Source organism: Oryzias melastigma, linkage group LG3 (genome assembly GCF_002922805.2).
Source record: "Oryzias melastigma strain HK-1 linkage group LG3, ASM292280v2, whole genome shotgun sequence".
Taxonomy (NCBI): Eukaryota; Metazoa; Chordata; class Actinopteri; order Beloniformes; family Adrianichthyidae; genus Oryzias; species Oryzias melastigma.
In genome coordinates this window covers 176,281-195,211 of record NC_050514.1, presented here as the reverse complement: position 1 = coordinate 195,211, position 18,931 = coordinate 176,281, and the positions used below count along the sequence as shown (strand labels likewise).

The 18,931-nt window shown below is 39.9% G+C and overlaps 1 protein-coding gene across 1 annotated transcript in view; it reads right to left on the bottom strand.

The window, feature by feature from the left end:
- Window positions 1-6,399: 6,399 nt before the first annotated feature.
- Window positions 6,400-18,931, bottom strand: part of hsd17b12b (hydroxysteroid (17-beta) dehydrogenase 12b) — a 32,994-nt gene continuing 20,462 nt past the window's right edge. The window contains exons 8-11 of the mRNA XM_024296214.1: window positions 16,774-16,855; window positions 16,226-16,291; window positions 15,495-15,644; window positions 6,400-7,315 (exon numbers count right to left, since the gene is read on the bottom strand). Of these exons, the coding sequence (XP_024151982.1) occupies window positions 7,208-7,315; window positions 15,495-15,644; window positions 16,226-16,291; window positions 16,774-16,855 (406 nt within the window). The 3' untranslated portion in view covers window positions 6,400-7,207. The remainder of the gene's footprint in view (window positions 7,316-15,494; window positions 15,645-16,225; window positions 16,292-16,773; window positions 16,856-18,931) is intronic.

Below are 18,931 nucleotides of genomic sequence, written 5' to 3'. Positions count from 1 at the left end.
CTTTTCACCCATTGTCAAACCAACTGTGTGAGTTTTGATTCAATCAACTCTTTTACTTTAACGAGCAGACTGGTGAAAGGGTTACATACATTTTTCCTCAATACGGGAAAATAAAACTTTTGTGTGAGTGATTTTCATGAAATTTTACACACATGCCACTGGGTTAAGTCTACAACCTCAGCCAAAGTTTTGTTGACCTTTGACCTCAGGAAGAGGTTACCATCTTTAATTTTCCCACTACAAAATCACCATCAGTACCTTCTGTAAATGTACAGTGCGTTCCACATTATTCTGAGTATTGTATTAAAGTTTTAAAAAGATACGGTTCTTTGTTTTTCATGGAGAGTTAAGTGTCTCGGGGTTCTTTGGATCACTGATCAATCTCAGATATCTGTGATCATTAGTTTTCCAGGTGAGTACGATTAAAGGAAAATCTACTAAAGACGGACGTTTCACATTATCAAGCTGACCAACATTTTCAAGCAATATGGGAAAGAGAAAGAATCTATCTGCTGCTGAAACCCCTGAAATGGTTAAATGTCCCAGACGAGGTACGAAAACTTTGGATATTTCACAAAAACATAAGGGTGATTATCACACTTTTAAGTGAATTATGGCTAATTCAGACACACACAGGAGCAGATAAAGGCAAGAGGAAGACGGTTTCTGCCAGACAAATGCATCAAATTAAAAGAGTAGCTTCTAAAATACCATTTCAAAGCAGCAATGAAGCTGCTGGTGTGTCTGGAGCATCAAGGTGTAGGATCCTCCAGAGGCGGCAGCCAGGTATACATAAACTTTCTATTGGACCCCCTAAACACTCACAAGCAGAACTGGCTGCAGAAGGCCCAGACATGCACAAAGATGGGCCCAGGACGGTCCAGATGTCCAGTAGTGGGTGGTTGGCGAATGGCCACCATGTCCCAACAAGGCTGTGACATCAGCAAGGAGGTGGTGGAGTCATGGTTTGGGCCTGAATCATGGGGAGTGCCTGAAGGTGTGAAAATGACCTCTGAAAAGCATGTAGAGTTTCTGACTGACCACTTTCTTCTGTGGAACTAAAGGAAGAACCGTTCTTTGAAAATCCTCTTCGTGCATGACAATGCAAGATCCCATGCTGCAGGGATACCTCTGCATCATCGGCTGCTGTGGGCATAAAATGAGATAAGGGATCAGACTACTTCCTGGTGGAAGATAGATAAAGGGAGTGGTCTATTGGTTGAGAAATTGAGGTTTAATCAAGAGAACTGGTTTGAATGTGGATTATTGAGCGAAGGCAGAAATATTTGTTTGAAAAAGGTTTTTGGCACAGAGATTAATGATGTTTCAAAGAGAAAAGAAACGTTCACAGCCAGTGCTAATCAGAACATAATATAATGTTCTCATGGTTTCAGCAAATCCTGAAATGTTTATCTGGTCTCCATTTTTTGAGTGAATTTCAGGACATAAAGAACCCATTAGCATCACCATTCTGTCTGTGCCAAATTTTGGGGATAAGCATCCAGCCTACGCCGTATGTACATCAATATTAAAAAAAAAAAAAAAAATAGATGTTTTTTTTCATGGGTGACACGCTGGTCAAGATGGCTCTAAGATGATGTCATGAAATGGGCGGTACTCTCAAGGAGTTTTACGATATGAAAATAGTTAATAAAAATAACTAATATTTCATAAATAATATGTTCTTTAGTGTTCCAAAGGTGAAATATGATCATATGTGGATACAGTTTACTCTGATGAATTCATAAAAGCATGGTATGGCCGCTTTAACTTTTTTTTTTTTTTTTAGTTGCTCCCTTTTAAAGTAAATATATTTTTAAATCTACCATCAAAATATCTGGGAAAGTTTTGGTTGTATTGCTTATTCTTTCATTCATGATTGAAGATTGAGTGCAGGAGAGCTTTTTTAAGAAGAAAAAATAAAAAATGAGGGACAGGACGGAAGTCCGACATTTAAAAGAAAATGTCACTCTTTGCAGATTTTGCATGCTTGCCAGGAGCACCTGCGCTTGAGGGCTTCCGCCTCCCACTGGGACTACTACACAGGTCATCAACTCAGAATTGCCCATAGATGTCAGCGTAAGTGTCGCTGCCTGTCTTTATAAGCACTGAACAGACTGTTGACTCGCCCAGAGCCAAGGAGCAGAGGTGTCTGCGCTGGATTTGTGAAAAGTACAATAACCCAAGAACATAAGCTTAGCCAATAACAAACGACTGCTCTCATTTAGTTTTATAAAGACAGCGGAAAACACACTTAAGGAGCATTTTTAGTTCCAGCTTTTAAAAGCTTTCATGATCACAAATCAAAGCTAAGTCAAAGAAAATCCGAGGAGAGCATCGTTCAATGAATGCACTTATTTACAGGTTATATGTTCTCACAATATTTGCTCATTTATCATAAAAATAAAATTGGAGACCTAATTAATTAATAATTTGAACAGCTGCTCCTTGTATTATCTTCTCCACAACATTTTTAATCAAAAACGCCCATGTGCCATTTGCTCATAGTTTGTGCCAGCTCAAAAAAAACTAATAAAACACAGAATAAATGAATTTTCTGTGAGGATTTATTTAATTTTTGCAAAGCTATGATGCAGTTAATTTGAGTTCTTAAGCAGCACAGTGGAGTTTTGTCTATTGAGCATCAGAAAGTGTGTCAACAGTGCCACCGGGTGGAGGATGTGGAAGCGGCTCCACCTCTAAAACACTCATTTGAGTACAAATCTATCAGGTAATTTGGTATATTTAATAGACATTTTTCCAAAAGTTTAACATACAACAAAAAATATTAATTAGTACACTGAGAATGCATATTATACCATTTAAAAGCAGCTAAAATAAACATAAAAATGCAAGTTCTGCACCCAAAAAAAGAAATTCATGCTTCCTTGTGTAATAAAGTAAAAAAAAAAAGCAAATGTTTTTGTCCTGGCGCCACTTCTTTAAAATCAGAGCTCCGTCACAGTCTCAGCCCACTGCAATCTCCAACCACTTAGGTGTGTTCCACACGAGTGATTGCAGTTAATACTGACAGAAAGTCACCTCCCACAGAGTCCTCCTTTAGACATCTGCTGGTCTCCAAACTGCTGGCAGAGCAGCCGAGCCTGTCGCACACCACGCTTCTTCCTGAGCCGCTCATCTGGTGCTCCTCCTCAAGCTCTCCAACGTCTGCAGGAAGGAGCGCTGGGCCTGGTCCTCCTCCAGGGTGGAGGCGTCCTCCTCCTCCTCCTCGATGATGCCACACTGCACGCAGCGGAGGCGTGGCTCTCGCTGCCCGGCCCTGCAGACGCACGCCGTGGCCAGCGACTGGGGGAACTCCTCCATCACTAAAGGCAGCAGATGGGCAGGGAGGGTGTCCATGCTGGTCGCCATGGTGAGCACAGGCCCGAATGTGGGATGCTGCGGGAGCTTAGGAGAAGGCAGGTGAAAAACCTTTGCTGCTCTTCCTTGACTACGATGGTGATGCAAGAAAAAAGACAAAATGTTGAGTATGTTCTGATCAACGGGAGCTGAAAGACGAATCCCTCGGGGTTCTGCTTGATGAGATGACCCCGGAGATCCGGCAGCTCGCTTTGAAGACAGAGAGCACAAGTGTGAGCGAGCTGTTGAGCCCGACTACCCAGAAGCTCGTCTTTATATACAATTCGGCGGCCCACTCGCTCCTTCCTTTTGGGCATCCCTCCACGCACAGAGCTCCCCTCCCTCCTACATCCTCGGCGATGACACATTTCCGCAGATACCATACCAGTGCACCGGAATAATCTCCCAGAAACTGTTGGCATGGGAACCGGAAGGTGATATTTGGGATGGAAAGAGACCGAAACAGTGAAAAAGCAACACATTTGCATGGACTGTGAGGATGATGAACGATGACGGTACAATCAGAAGACTCCTAATAAAGGGGTTTGCCTGACTGTTTCACGCGTAATAGACTTTACACTCAATGGATGGGCTATAAAAGTTTGAGATTTATATTTAAGGTGTATGTGATGTCACAAATTATTTTAGTTTCATTATTTGATTTGATTATTTTGTGTAAAAACTGAAGTTCCATCCTTTGCAAGAGAAGGTACTGGAATGTCTTCCAATGTCTTGAGGCCCTAAAGCAAAAGAACCATTTGGGCTTGTTTTTTACTGATTAAAGCTTAATATGAGCCACAAAGTCTTACTTTGATAGTGCTGTGCATTTATTACATTTTATTTTTGTCGGTCTGTCTGTTTTGTCTCTGGACAACATCGATCCAGAGAACTGGACCGAGTGAGTGTGATGTCATCCATAGAAAATGGTTTACTTCCTGTTCTAACAAAAATAAGTCAGTCCAGTTGAGTGGGACCTGGTGACAGACAAGATGGTGGCTGAAAATTAGCCAGAAGTAAGTCAAGAACTGGAACAACCCCACACCCCACCGTCCTCCACGAGCGCAACACATTTCTGTCTACAAATACTCTTGTTTTTGGTCGAAAAAGACGAATACAACCGGGGACCCTAACACATACGTTTATTTGCGTTTTAACCTTTGACTTTAACACTCAAGGTGTCTCTGTCAAACTTACAATGCTCTTTGACATACTGGGGCGGCCATGGTGCAGCACCAGCAGTGCTAGTGCAGTAAATTCCTGATTGGAAGATTGCGGGCTCATTTTATTTCTCACTCATGTGTCGAAGTGTCCTTGAGCAACACACTGAACCCCAAATTGCCTCTGGTGGATTCTACATTTTAGCAAGTGGCTGGATGCACCCAGGAGCCCTGGGTCCAATCCCCGGGGTGTCCACTGATCCCCACCCAGATTGGGTCCCTAGGCAAGACCCTTGACGCTGCTGCCTAACTGGGTCCCTGTGCCCCTTAAGTACAGGGTTGTATCAGGAAGGGCATCCGGCGTAAAAACTCTGCCAAATCACTGATGCGAAACAGTGGGTGCTGGTTTCGCTGTGGCGACCCCAAATGGGATAAGCCAAAAGGTGAAGAAGAAGCAGTGGTTTATTAGAAATTCACCTCTGAGTTGTGGGCGGGTTTGTTGACATTGAGTAAGTCCGCCCCCCTTCCCATCACCTATCTGTAGACACGCCCTCCTGCTAGCCCTTTATACTCTCAAGCTAACATTAGCTCTGCAACGATAATGGCGAGTAATGTTGGAGCTATTCAGCTGGACAGTTTTGATCCAGATTCCAGCTCAGATGTGGAAAACAAAGATGTTCATGCATCTTTTCGTCTACAAGTGGATGTATCTGAATGAAGCTGTGGCCCACCCAGCATATTCTCTGCAAAACAATCTTTTTCAAACAGGATTTTTTTTTGTCTGATCTTGATTCACAGCAATTTGAATGGAGAAATACTCAGAAATTGACATTTTAAGCTTAGTTTTCTTTGAATATGTTCTCCATCATGGGGAAAAAGCCACAAGAAAATTTTAAAATCACCAAAAAACACCATTTTCATCTATAAGGGGCAGACATCACTGGGGTGGAGGAGGGCTGAGACAATCCTCTTGAATGGGGAGAAATAAAAACCATTCAATTGAAGGGAAATAGTGATTGGTTGGAAATGTGTTGGTCTAGAACAGGGGTGGGGAAACTATGGCCCGGGGGCCATTTGTGGCCCGTTGAGCTATTTAATCTGGCCCACCAAACTGGAATAAATTGTATTGATAATGATGGATTTTCCCTGTAACTCTGGTGTCTCCCTATAGATGGTGCACAATAAATACATTGTCTACATGCAGAAAGTTATTTTGCATTGATGTAATTTTGGAAGATTTTTTTGTTTTGTTTTTTTGCTGTTCATGTCTGTTTTCTGAGTCGGACGTCATTTTTCAGATCATTGAAACATCACACGAATGCAGCATTTTTGTAAGTTTGCTTTTTTCCATCAACCCATTGGTGCAATCAGTACTAAAATGAGAAAAAAAGTCACAAAAAGTCAGAAATGTTCTGCATACTAAATTCCAATCAACATTAAAGCATGTTTTTGTCCACATATTTTTTTGTTTTTCCTTCTCTTATGAAATGGATCATCAAAACATTCCAGCTTGCTTCTGGTTCGGTCCTCCTGTCAAATTTTAGAACCTTTAGTGGCCCACCGGCTGAAAAGTTTGCCCACCTCTGGTCTAGAATAACTGATCAATGTGCAATTAAATAACAGCAGCCCAAAGACTTCACTAGCTGAGAAATTACAAATCACAGCAGGTCACTGGAAACATTTAAAAACCAGGAGATAAGACTGAGTATTTAAAGATATATATATATATATATTTAAAGTCCCAGCCGTTCTAAAATGTGTGTGTAGAAATGACAGCAGATTAAAAATCCTCCATAAATGCAGTTCTATATTTTGAAATTGATGCTTTTATTTTGGTAGGATAATACGTTCAAACACAGACAAAGCAAACAGACAAAATAAATGTGTTTTTGGAAAAGCATTTTTATTGATGACAGAAGCATTACTGAAATAGTCAAGATTTCCTCCAACAAACGTAATGGCAGTCAGAAAAACAGGCAGAAACCGCTCTTCCTTTCAGAGTAAACTCGTCTTTAAAACGATTTGCCCAGGAAGACTGACATCGGCACATTTCTAGGGCAACGCCACTGCCCCAGAGCGAAGCGTGAACTTTACAAATCAAATCTATCCCAGGATGATGCACTGCAAACTCAGTGAAATGTTAAGGACAAATTTAGCACACTAGACATTTTACCTACAGACGACAATGGAGTCGAGACCAATCAAATGTGAGACGACATGCTGACGAGTTAGCTGATCAAAATCATCGGTTAACTTGAAAGAACACAGAATAGTTAATACTTTGAACAGGAATTGTTAGCAAGAACTGACTTTTATTTTGGAATCATCATTGCTGAGTGCAAAAACAGTCGATATCCTCCCTCCTCCCATGGGCTTCCTTTCTCATTACAATCTGCAGACAGAAGGTCAGTTTTTGGAGTGGGTTTTAGTTTTTTTTTTGCTTTTCATTAAAGCTGTTTACTCAACAAAAAGCTCCACTTGGTCCAATTGTTTTTACACAACTGCTTGGGTTGAACACTTGTAGTGTGCGAAGTGAACTGGCTCGTGTCGCCTCTCGCTACCAGGAAACCTGAAATGTTGCCCAGAAAGTGTCGCATTTTCTCCGCTTGCTCTGTGACGACGATGAGGAGAGTTGGACGAGTCGTCGACAAAGCTGGTCCCCTCTGCCCCCTCCCCCCTCCGCCGCCGTCCTACCCCTGCTTCTGCTTCTTGAGGTAACGAGCGCGCTGGGACAGACCCATCCCCATCATGTAGCTGCTGAGCATCTTGGCTGGGAGCAGAGCGGTCGTCACCCAACCCTACGGAGGGAAATTACATGGTCAGCTGGTGGCATTTCCAAATAACAGATTAGCATTCATTATTAATCTCCAAACCCAGAGGATAAAGAACTGTGGCAAACATGTTTGTAGAAAGGAAAATTCAAGCAACTGTGTCATTCCAGAGCCAACGACCTTTGGGATCCTGTCTGAACGCTTTTAGAAGTCAGAGATCATACAGTAAACACACATTCCGCTCTAAAACAGGTCTTATCGACAGATTGTCTCCCTGGGGTCCAAGGATGAAGTCATGTGATTTGTGTTTAATTAAGGAGTAATAGTGGACAGTTTAAGATAAAACAATCCCCTCATTTAAACAGTCAGGAAGGCCTCAAGCTTCATTCATGTCGACACACGCTCAATCGACTACTTTCAATAGAAAGTCTATGTAGAGACGGGTATGCGGATCAGTGCCGGTTCCAGACGTGGAATCGGATACAAACCAAGCCAGGGTTAGGGTATCAGTAGAAATGAACTCTAGTTCAATGTAAGCAAACCAAATGTGTCCAGTATGAATAAAATCGAAGTTATGTTGCCTTTATTTTAATAAAGCTGCTGGAGTGAAGTTAGAATTAAGTTCTAGTTGTTTTCTGATTTGCTGTTTAATGCATCAGAAGTTATATCATCATCACAACTTTGTTCACTATCATTGCAAGTGGGTACACCTTACTAACGACTAAAGTGTGACAAATAGGATGGTACGATAGTGTCACCCGTACATCAAAAATGTGTGCAACCTACATTAGTTCTACAAATAATGACAACAATGTTTTTTTTTTCCATTTTCCCAATGTCCCTTAATCCTTGTGCTATCTTATGGGGTCCAGATGACCCAAGTCTTATATTGACGTGTTATCCCTTCCGTGACAAATGTGAATGAAGGTGGACAGGATTACATGTCTGCCAAGGACACCGCTTAAAAATCAAAAATCGTCAAAAAAATAAAATAAAATAAAAAAAGTTCAACATACCTACGATAGCATAAAGGTTAAGGCAGCTGTACGAGCCTCAAGGGAACTGTAAGACCCTCTACAGGGCCAAAAAACCCAAAAACCTGCAGCAAGCGCTTAGTCTACTGACAGCATAAGTTGATGATTTTCTTCTAATGCTTTTGAGATTAAACTAGTTTTATCTAAATGTAGAATTATTTTTGTTGTTGTGAAGCAATAGCAATAAATAAGTATCTGAATCCTGAAAGTTTCTGGATCGTTGGAGTAATCACAGTCATATTTAAGTATCACCAAAACCTGGAGAGGTGAAGTTAGAGGACTCATTAAATTCTGAAAAATCCCTTTTCTTCCAAACGAGCAAACTGTCCTTGGCCTTGAAGGAAGAAGCCTTTTTTCAAATGCACTTAAACTATCAAAAGATTATTTTATTACTCTCATTTGAGACCATTTTCTTCAAAGCTGAAACGGTGGATTTTCTAAGCTGAATGGATGTATGAATCCAAATTGATCCATTACATAGACCCAAGCTGAATAACAGTAGTGTTCAACTATACTTAAAATAAGGGGTCATTTCACCATAGCTAAAGATCTTTTTAGAAAAACTGCAGTCAAGACTCAAAACAAGTGAACATTTTTACTATTTGTTGATTTGTGTTATTCCAGGTCTGATTAAAAGCTCTCCGGTAAAGAGATGAGCTTCAGCGATGGTGAAGGAACATATGTCTCTGTTTCAGAGGGTTGCAGATTGCAGTTTTAAAGCAGTTTAAATTAAGATCCCAGAGACGCTCAGCTTCTCAGTGAAACGTGCAGATCTGTGGCAAGCTACTGAAGAAAGAGGGATTATCAGATTATCACCACAACGCTGGGTCTTGGTGAAATACAAGGGCCGTCAGTGCAACATCTGTGCTGAATTTATACTATCTGCACTAAAACAGTCACCTGCATAGGATTAATGCAAGTTTGTTTGTGGTGAATATTATTTATTGACCATCTGTTTGCAGCCATGAATTTAGTGTTTTACGTAAATAGTTCTGTTCCCATCATTGACTGTATAACAGGGGTGCCAAACTCATCCGTTTCGGGGGCCAAAATCCAAAACACCCCTTAGTTTGTGGGCTGAACAGGATAAACACACAAAAACAATTTTTTTTTTTATTTTAAAAACATAACTTTTTAACGTGGACCGAACCTCGAGACGCGGCAGGTACTTGTACCCTAACCCGGTGCCCTAACCCCAGCCTGGTCTGTGTCCGGAACCGGTACTGATCCGCGCCGAGCTGCGTCCAGTACCGGGTTCAGGTTAGGGTTAGTACACCGGTGCGGTCTTTGTCCCAGTAGTGGTTTGTGGGCCAGAGGTTGGGGACCCTTGATTTAATTGGAACAGCCAGCACATCAAAAAGGAATGAGTTGCGGACACCCAAAAAGTCTATTTTTTTTATGTGGAGGAGCCTCGATGTGTCAATATGTGACGACTTGGGAACGAGAATGTGTTGCAATATGTTACCAGCTTAAGATAACATTGGGCCGTTAATAACAAAAATTAGAAATGATCTGGCGGGCCGGATATAATCACCCATCAGGCCGGATCCAGCCCCCGGGCCATGACTTTGACACGTGTGATGTATAATCACTGGACATATCGACCCCTCCCCATCATGTTCCAAACAGCAAGTACCTGCTGGTTCCGAGAAGGGCTAAATCTCATAGACTTCTATTGAGAGATAGACAGAAGAACCATTCTTGCTCTGATACCCTCTTCTTAATATCTTCTTTCTAATCCTAATTTTTTTAAGACATATTTTCTTTATTTTAACTTATTGAAGTTACAAACTGACCAATCAGGCCCATATCAGGAAGCCACAGTGACGGATTTGGCTCGATTTTGCTAAGGCTAGAGTTAGGGCATTTTCTATGGGTGAGGTTAACGCTGCGCTCTGTCCAGTGATTAATCTATGTCTATGGTTCACACAGAACAGTGCTGTACGTTCACATCGTCCTCAACAACGTACCTTCAATGAAAAGTTGTGCATTTTGGGGTTCCGTGTTTAAAACTGTTGCGTTCTCGCCTAAGCCATGCAAGTTTCTACGACTGTTTTTGGGCTCTACTTACAAGAAGTGTGGCCACAGGACGCATGTTAATAGCTATTCCTGGTTAAACTTTGACCTATCAAGGAACCGGATTTGGTAGCGATAATTGGATGGCGTCCCTTTTAATTCACAAAAGTGCTGACAGTTTGATCATGGAGGAGAAATTAATAATTGTCGTTTGTGTCTTTCAAGTATCAGAATAGAGTTAAGAAAGAAAAAACTTGGTGGCAAGATTTATGAGATTTGCACAGTTTCGATATTTTGCACCAAGCCCCTTCCAACTGTAGGGGGCAGACATGAGCTAGAAAACAGTAGAAAAAGAAACCCCTTCCTCCTCATCTAGTGTGAATACCATGCAGTACATGTTGGTTCAACAATGTGCTGTTCTTGAACGCATGTCACATGTGTCTATAGCCTGAGAAAAGAAAAAAAAAAAAATGACGTGATTCGTCTTTGTTGATAAATTAGGTCACTCATTGAAAAATCCGACCTGTATTTGCAGTTCCACCTCATTTCTGAGATGGAAACTCAAAAGATGTAATTTCTCAAGAGAGTAATTACAATATTAGGATGCAGACAATAGTGAAAGGTAGTGGAGCATCCCACTCCATTATTTCAGAGGATGTTTACCTTCAAACAGATGCCAGCAGCAGCCACAGGAACAAGATGGATTAAATAAAAGGAGATGAGCTGGTAATAGGCTTCTTTGTAAGGAGGCAAAATGCAGCTTTATGAGGTTTCAATACCGGGACAATGACATACCTCGACTTTGTGTCATGCTGCACCTTTCCCATTACTTCCACATAGAAAGAAAGAAAAAAACCTCAGGCTTGGAAATGGCATCACTTATGTGCTGCACCTGTGCTCCGCCGTCTTCTACCCTCAGCCAGTCTGCATGAGCAGCGTCTGGGGGTTCGTGCAGATTATACAAATGGACCAGAATGTGCGACTAAAATTCATGGCCAAGCTCGCAGCCGTGTGTTAGAGTGACTGCTCACGTGCACACCGTGTTGGATTCATGGAGTCAGAGGTACATGTATGGAAAAAAAACTCTGATCCTGACAATAACTACAGTGGATTTCATGAATATTCATCTTTAACTTACCGTAATATTTACAGTAAAAAACAAACGAGTTTCAAGGGAAAACATGAAGTTTCTCAAATTGTTCAAGAATTTAGATAAAGTTTAAAGTAACTTTAGAAAAATATACAGACTTGCACAGGAGTAACTTTATTTGGCAAACTCGTAGGACAAAAGTCAGAATATACAGAATACTCAGTTCTCTTCCTGTTCCTGTTTTGTGAATCAAACGTTTACATCTTTTTTATTATTTTCTTTATTTATCCATTAATTAAAAGACCTAAGCTGAGGAAAATTGTGTTTTTAACATGTTCTTGTGGCATTTTTCTGATGATGGAGGACATTCATAACAAAAATAAAGCTTATAACGACTTTTATAGGTATTTCAAAAACAAAAGTAAAGAAAAGTATTTGTGACATAGAAAACACACTGGGCGGGGCACAAGCCTCCTGCTCTGCTCCATTCTGATGCATCCAATTGTTGATGACTAGATCCATGTTTGTCTTCTCTGAGATCAAAAGTTGTGCGGCTGGATAGCTCCAATATTGCTCGCCATTTTTACTGCACAGCTAATGTTAGCAAGAGGATGTTGTGAGGGGCTGTAAGCTAGCAGGAGAGCTCATAAACAGAGCAACAGGGAGGGGAAGTGGGGGCACAGTTGGTCCACGCCAATGAGGCCACTTTTTGATTTTGGCTAAACAAGGCATAACCATAATGAAATCACTACTAGGGACTATTTTAAAATAGATCAAAAGATGATCAGAGAAAAGTCCCATTGAGATCCGTAGATCTCTTTTTCAAAAGTCTTGGTCAAGATTTATAGATTATTCATGGATTCACATGTTAATCATAGATTATTCAGATCTGTATATTCCACCCGACTTTGACCGATTATGGTTAATCCAGACCTTAAAAAGAGCTTGTGTACATGGTCAAGCTTTTTTTAAGATACAAGTTTGTCTGCAGTCATCTAAAAACACAGGCTCACATATAAACATGTCTATGCAAGAGTATCTGCATGTTATTTAGTTCAAGTCCCCTGTGACATTTTTTATTAAAAAAAAAACATTCCCAGTAGTGTTTTAATTATAATTATGACTTTTTTTTAAACCAAAATCCAACAATCTAAATGTCTTAAAAAGGTATTTTTCATGCTGATCTGAAGCCTCTGTTTCCAAAATGTCCTCTGAGGGGGCGTGGCTTATAGACCTGAGCTGAGCAGTCTCGTCCCTGATCCTCCACACCAACAACCTCACCCCCACCTTCCACTTCCAACTGCTGAGAGCTCTCTGTTTACATGCTCTCCTGCTAGCTTACAACCCCACAGCTAACATTAGCAGTCCAAAAAAGCAACGATTTGAATAAATAAATACTTAGAAATGCAATAATAAGCTCAATTTTCTTAATATATGATCACAAAAATACCACAAGACCATATTTAAAAACACTGCTTTCATTGGAACTTTAGTCCACTCTCCAACTCATTAAAGCTCTTCTTATCACAACCTTTTTGTTCACCAGTTTCTACATTCGACTGCAAACTTGAGAAAGTCGAGAACGACGTTCGTCCCAGCAGGTCATACTGGATTTATACGGCGTCTATAAAAAGAGCCACTAAATGAAACTTCACGTCTGCACAATGTGACAGGTGACTGAATCACAAAGGAACGGAGACGTTGCTCTTCCTGAGGCGGGCCGCAGCAGACGAAAGCCAGCAGGAAAAATGAATGTCAATCACCAGCAGAATTGAGCGCGCGCCTGCTGCAGGGGTATGAGAGGCGGCAGCCCAGCCGGAGCAGCCAGCTGTGACTGCTGCTCAGGGTCAGCAAATTTGCCCGTCCGCTGACGAAACAGATATCAGTCAGGGTCAGAAACTGCTGCTGCGCAAGTCTGAAAGCACAACAGACCTTGAAGAACAGTGAGGAAACAGTTTGATGACGCCTTCAAACATTGGTCATATCATTAATGTCAAGCCATGTTTGATCTCACTTTCCAGCCGTAGATCAAAAGGCATTTCCACCAACAGCAGCCAGGCTTTAAATGGGCTTTGGCGCTTCTCCAAGCAGCTATTAGAGCAGTCTGACCCCAGGCTTCGGCTTTAGAGCTGCATCTTCCCAAAGTTTGTGGCCATTTTGATTTGGAGTTCACATTTTCAGATTTATTCCATTTTTCTCTCATCTGTAATGATTGTGTGAATGCTGATTCTCCAGGTCCTTTCTGTACGTTTTTTGGCATGTAAAGACTCAATCACGCTTTCAGTGATCTTGATATCAAAACTTTCAGCTCGTTCAAAACTTTTTAGTTTTTAGTGAAATATTGAACAAAATATGTGAAACAGGAAGGGAATGAATAGGTTCTCAACAACTTTGTGCAATTTGAAACCATTGTTGACAGTAATTTTCCAATAATATGGCATTGAGCTGTAAAAATTAGCATGATGCTAGCTCATCAGCTTAGCTTTCTTTTATCCTAATTTGAAATGTATCTAATATTTTAGTAACATGCTGATATTTTTGACTAATTTGTTATAAACTGAGATTTCTTAGGATAATCTTTTAGTTTACCTAATAGTTTAGCACGATGCTAACGTAACGTTTTGGGATAAATTGTTATCTATTAAGGTTTCTTAGGCTAATATTTTAGTTTACCTAATATTTTCAATATGCTAACATTTTTGGTTCATTTATTATTTACTGAGGTTTTTCAGGCTAATCTTTTAGTTTACCGAATATTTTAGCAACATGCTAACATTTCGGGCTAATTTGTTATCTACTGAGGGCTTTTTTTGGCAATGTTTTTAGTTTACCTAATATTTAGCAACAGCCTAACGTTTCTGACTAATTTGGCATTTACAGTAGATTTTTTGGCCATTATGGAATTGAGATAGTATTTCAACAATGTGTGAGCTTTTTAGGCTAATTTGGCATCTACTGAAGTTTTTTTAGAATATGTTGGGAGTTTAACTAACGGACTATTTTATCAATGTGCTAGCTTTTTGGGCTAACTTGGCATCTACTACGGTTTTATGGGCCAATTTGAAGCTTAGCTCATATATAAGCGACACACTACACGTTTTTGAGAAATTGACATATATTGAAGATTTTTTAAGGAAATTTGCTACCAATTTTTCAGAGATTTAGGCCTACTTCAGCAATCTTATAGTTATTTGATGACATTTCAAGTCTAATGGCAAATACAGCATTTTGCAAATAGCTTTTTCATTTTCAGCAAATTAGAGTAAATCGCTTCAGCATCTTCAGCTAATAGGTTCAGCTAAAAGCATTCATAGTAGCATTACTGCAGGTAATGCAACTTTTCTAGTAATTCTTTATCTGCCTGAGAATTCTTTTTTCTTTTCAAAAAAGGTGAACAAGTTCAGACATTGAAACAAATTGATTCTGAAAGACAGAATACTGAGCCTGAAAACCTGCAGGTGTCGAGAAATAAAATACAGCAACTTGTTCTCCCCTTTACAGTTCTTCTGTTGTCAGCTTTCAAGGAATCAGACGTTCCTGCCCACTTTGAACATTGTCCGGAGAATCGGCTCTCGGGGCTTTCTGGGAAACTTCCAAAGCTTTCTCTGGATGTTCAATTTCAGTCCTCTTACCCGACCTCTTTCAGAGGGATTTCTACTATATGCCTGCTGAGCCACTTAGCATTGACCTATGTAACACAAGCCAAAAATGAAAAAGTTGACTTAAGATGCTGCGTCTTTGCAAGATAAAGTTCCTGGAGAGAAAAATGGAAACATTTTACAGGAAACCACTGTTCAGAGCTTTGAAAAGCCTTCAGTAATCATGTTGATTTTTTTCCATCTTCTGTTTCGAGACCCACTTCATTTGGAGTAGACAAATAACTCTCATTACGTTTGAAAATGGAGTAAGAAAAATAAAGTATCTTTGGTAATCTTTGGCAAATGTTTGGGGAAAAAAAGCATGATTTTGTTTTCTTAAATCCAGAGTTTTGTAAAGCAACACCTAAATTCTCATCATTTTGTTTCGTGTTTGTTTCTTTATACTCTCTTTACACATCATGACTCACCATGACAGCATGAGGTAGGTAGCCATTCGTCTGTGTCTGCAGCCCCACAGTGTTAATCTCTGCTGCAACGTAGCGGTCTGGATTGGGCTTGTCCAGAGTAGCCCGGCGGATTTTACTCAGCTTGGTTGCGACAAAAAACGGCAAGACGCTCTAAAAGAACAAAGACAAAATAAAGATTGTATCTGAAAAGCTACTGTTGTAGCCCCTGTACAAAGATATGATACAAAAACAATGTGGAATCATTGACTGTATATGAGAACTGGACTGGATGAGTGTGACATCATCTGTAGAAAATGGGTTAAATCTATGGAAATTTTCATCGCCTGTGCAATCTTGGAAAAATTCCACCAACACCTGCGCTTCTTCTTCTGCTCTGCTGTCACTAAATAGATACACACATACAGCGACCCCTAGCGGTTGTTGGCATTTCTTAAAAATCCCATACAAATCGCCGCCCCCCCCCAAAATATGGTAAAAGGCATGACTTATATTCTGAATGATACAGTATAGTTTTACTGCCTTATTTGCAGGAGATTAGGGACTGGAGACATCCGCGAATTCCGCAAATATTTAGAACGGCTTTGCGGAAGAACATAGCGCTGCCAATGAAGAACGAAGGGGCTGAGGGATAACTCAGTTCAGTTGTGAAATTGTGTAACTTTTTGTGAAAAACAAACCACTTTCTGGAAACAGCAGAGTTCATAAACAGTATGTAAAGTAATGTGTTTTACCTGAATGATTATCCCTTTGCTCTTATATTCAGCTTGGAGTCCTCTTGAGAAGAAATCCACAAACGCCTGTTTGAAGGAAAAATAGGGACACAACACAACAAAAATGTAAAACATAAGGAAAAGAAGAATAACAAGAATACAGTAATTTGATAAGTCTTTTAAAATCGAATTCATTATGTGAACGTGTCCTAGTGATAACATGTCAGTGAATTAATGAGCCTAACGGAACAGCAGGCTGCCTTCAGGCTTACAAACAGAAGAGTGTGAGAAAACATTGGTAACGCCACGTGCTTCCACAGAGAGTTCTAATTTGTCATGAGAGCAGAGAATTATTTATCTTCAAGAGTTATCGGGGTGTATTGATTAGGTTTTACTTGCCTGTATTCTTTTGGGAGACTAAGCATAATAATTCTGAGATGAGAACAAAATATGGATTTCTCCCCGACAGCTACAGCAAATATTTACGCCTGAACTATTTTTGAAGCTTGATGCACTTCTTCCCGAGCATTGCTGAGCAAAAAGGATCAGGTACCAACTTCAATAATCACCTTGGAAGCGGAATAGATGGTGAGGAGAGGAACCGGGTACATCCCACTGGCAGAGGAGATGTTGAGAATGGCCCCTTTTTTCCTAGAAACAAAGCACAAAGAATGATCCTATACAATAAAAAAAAAAAAATCTAAAATATAAAGCAGGATCTTGGGAGAGGGGGGTTACAAGACGAGATGGTGGCGCAACAGACATATCAGTCTGAAATCAATCCCAGCAAGATAAAAGGATATGGTAGTACGAGTACTCAGAGGCTGGGCCAAACCTACACTCATAGAAGATCAAAGTGGAGCTGGTTGATAATGATGAGATCAAAGATGGAGCAGCATCAATACTTAAATGTTTACAGTCTGACAACATTTTTGCTTCAGACACTCAAGCCAACATGCCTCATTTTTTCTGACATTTCAAGGAATAAAAAATGAATTCATACACACCGATCATAAAATAAATATACATATTTGTGCATAAATGTATTTGGAATACATTTTTTAAAATGTGTGAATAAAGCTAACTTAAGAAGATTTTTTTTATTTAACAGCGAAAGAGAAATAAAATGAAGAACCCCCCCATGGCTGATCCACTGCCCTTCATTCTCTTCCCTTTCATTAGGAGACAGCCATCTAGGTTTTACCAAACGTAGAAGTTTTGTTGAGGCCTGTGGAGTTCGGCTGGTCTCACCCTTGCATACCAATCGTTTTCACTTGATTAAAACACATAGCTAGCAGTGCAGGAATGTCACCGCATGTGGGAAGATTTAAAGGACACATTACGCCCATTATTCCAACAGTCTGCCGGGAAATTTAGAAAACTTATAGCTGTTTTTGCAGAGAATTTAGTTTTTTTGGTGAGTTTCTTGAGCCCCCCACTACTCGCCTGCAGTAAATCACAAAATAAAAGCTCAGTGCTGCATTAATATGTGGCTGCACACAAAAAGCTGGAATCATAGCTGACTGTCTGCTAGAAGGACTGTGTACCGGCTCTCCAGCTCACACAGCATGTCATACTTATACAGGCGTACCTTTTGGATTAAAACAAAGGCTACGGATTTTTGTACACTCCTGTGCGGAAATAAATAATTTTCATCTAATCTGCTCTGCTGTTCCTCACATTGTAATCTTCATCTGATTCAAATATCATCTGTAACATTGATTCCAACTGGTTAGCCTGGAGTGAACCAAGCTAACCAGCTAGCTAGACAGTTGAAACAGATCATTACTTTTGTTGCCATACTTTTGTAAAGAGTATGGTGGGAAATTAATCAGTCGTTTGTAACAAATATAAACATGTTGATATTTCCACCTGGTATGTTTTCAGAAAACATTTACTTTCTTGTTTTATTTTATTTTTGATGCGTCATTTTTTAAATTAAAGAATTCAGTTTTTCACAAAATTAACAAAAAACAAGCATTTATTTAATACTTTCCCCTCTCTAACAGAGTACAGTGTTCACTCGCAATTATCGCGATTTACCATTCATGGTTTTGCATATTTTCCTCTGTGCCTTTTTTAAATTATTTGTTAAACAGTGCATTGTGTTCCGTTTCCTGATTGGCTGTTGTTAGTCAAGTTCCTCCGTGCTATAGCGCTTGTACAGAATGTGTTTAGTTTGCCAGAGTTACATAAAAATCAACAACCACGAGTAGATCTTAGTTTTTATTCTATAATACTCTACCCATTTCTCTATTAAGTTTTTTAACAAGAGAGGAAAGTGTGGAATGTCTGTCTAAAATAAACTGTATAAAGTGTATAGTGAAATCTGTAAAATACTAATTCACCGATTTCACCGTTTGCAATCTTTTTTTTGGCTTGTAACCCCTGTGATAAACGAGGGACAACTGTAAACTTTAAGATGAAAAAGTTGTCAAACCTTTTGTTTTATTTTCCCACCAAAACAAACAATGTATAGTTTTTACCCAGATTTCTTTATTGTTTTTGTGTCTTTTGCAAACTATTTTAAATATTAGATGAAGCCGAAATCATTATGATAATTTAAAATTTTTAAATTGAAGGCATTTACTTTAAAGTTAAAAATGTGCCTTTGAGTAAAAAGTCCAGAAAGATCTGAAGCTGCTGCTGCTTACGATCTGGAAGGCTTCCTGTAGTGCAGTGGTCCCCAACCTTTTTGGGGCTGTGGACCGGTCAGCCAGTGTGGAA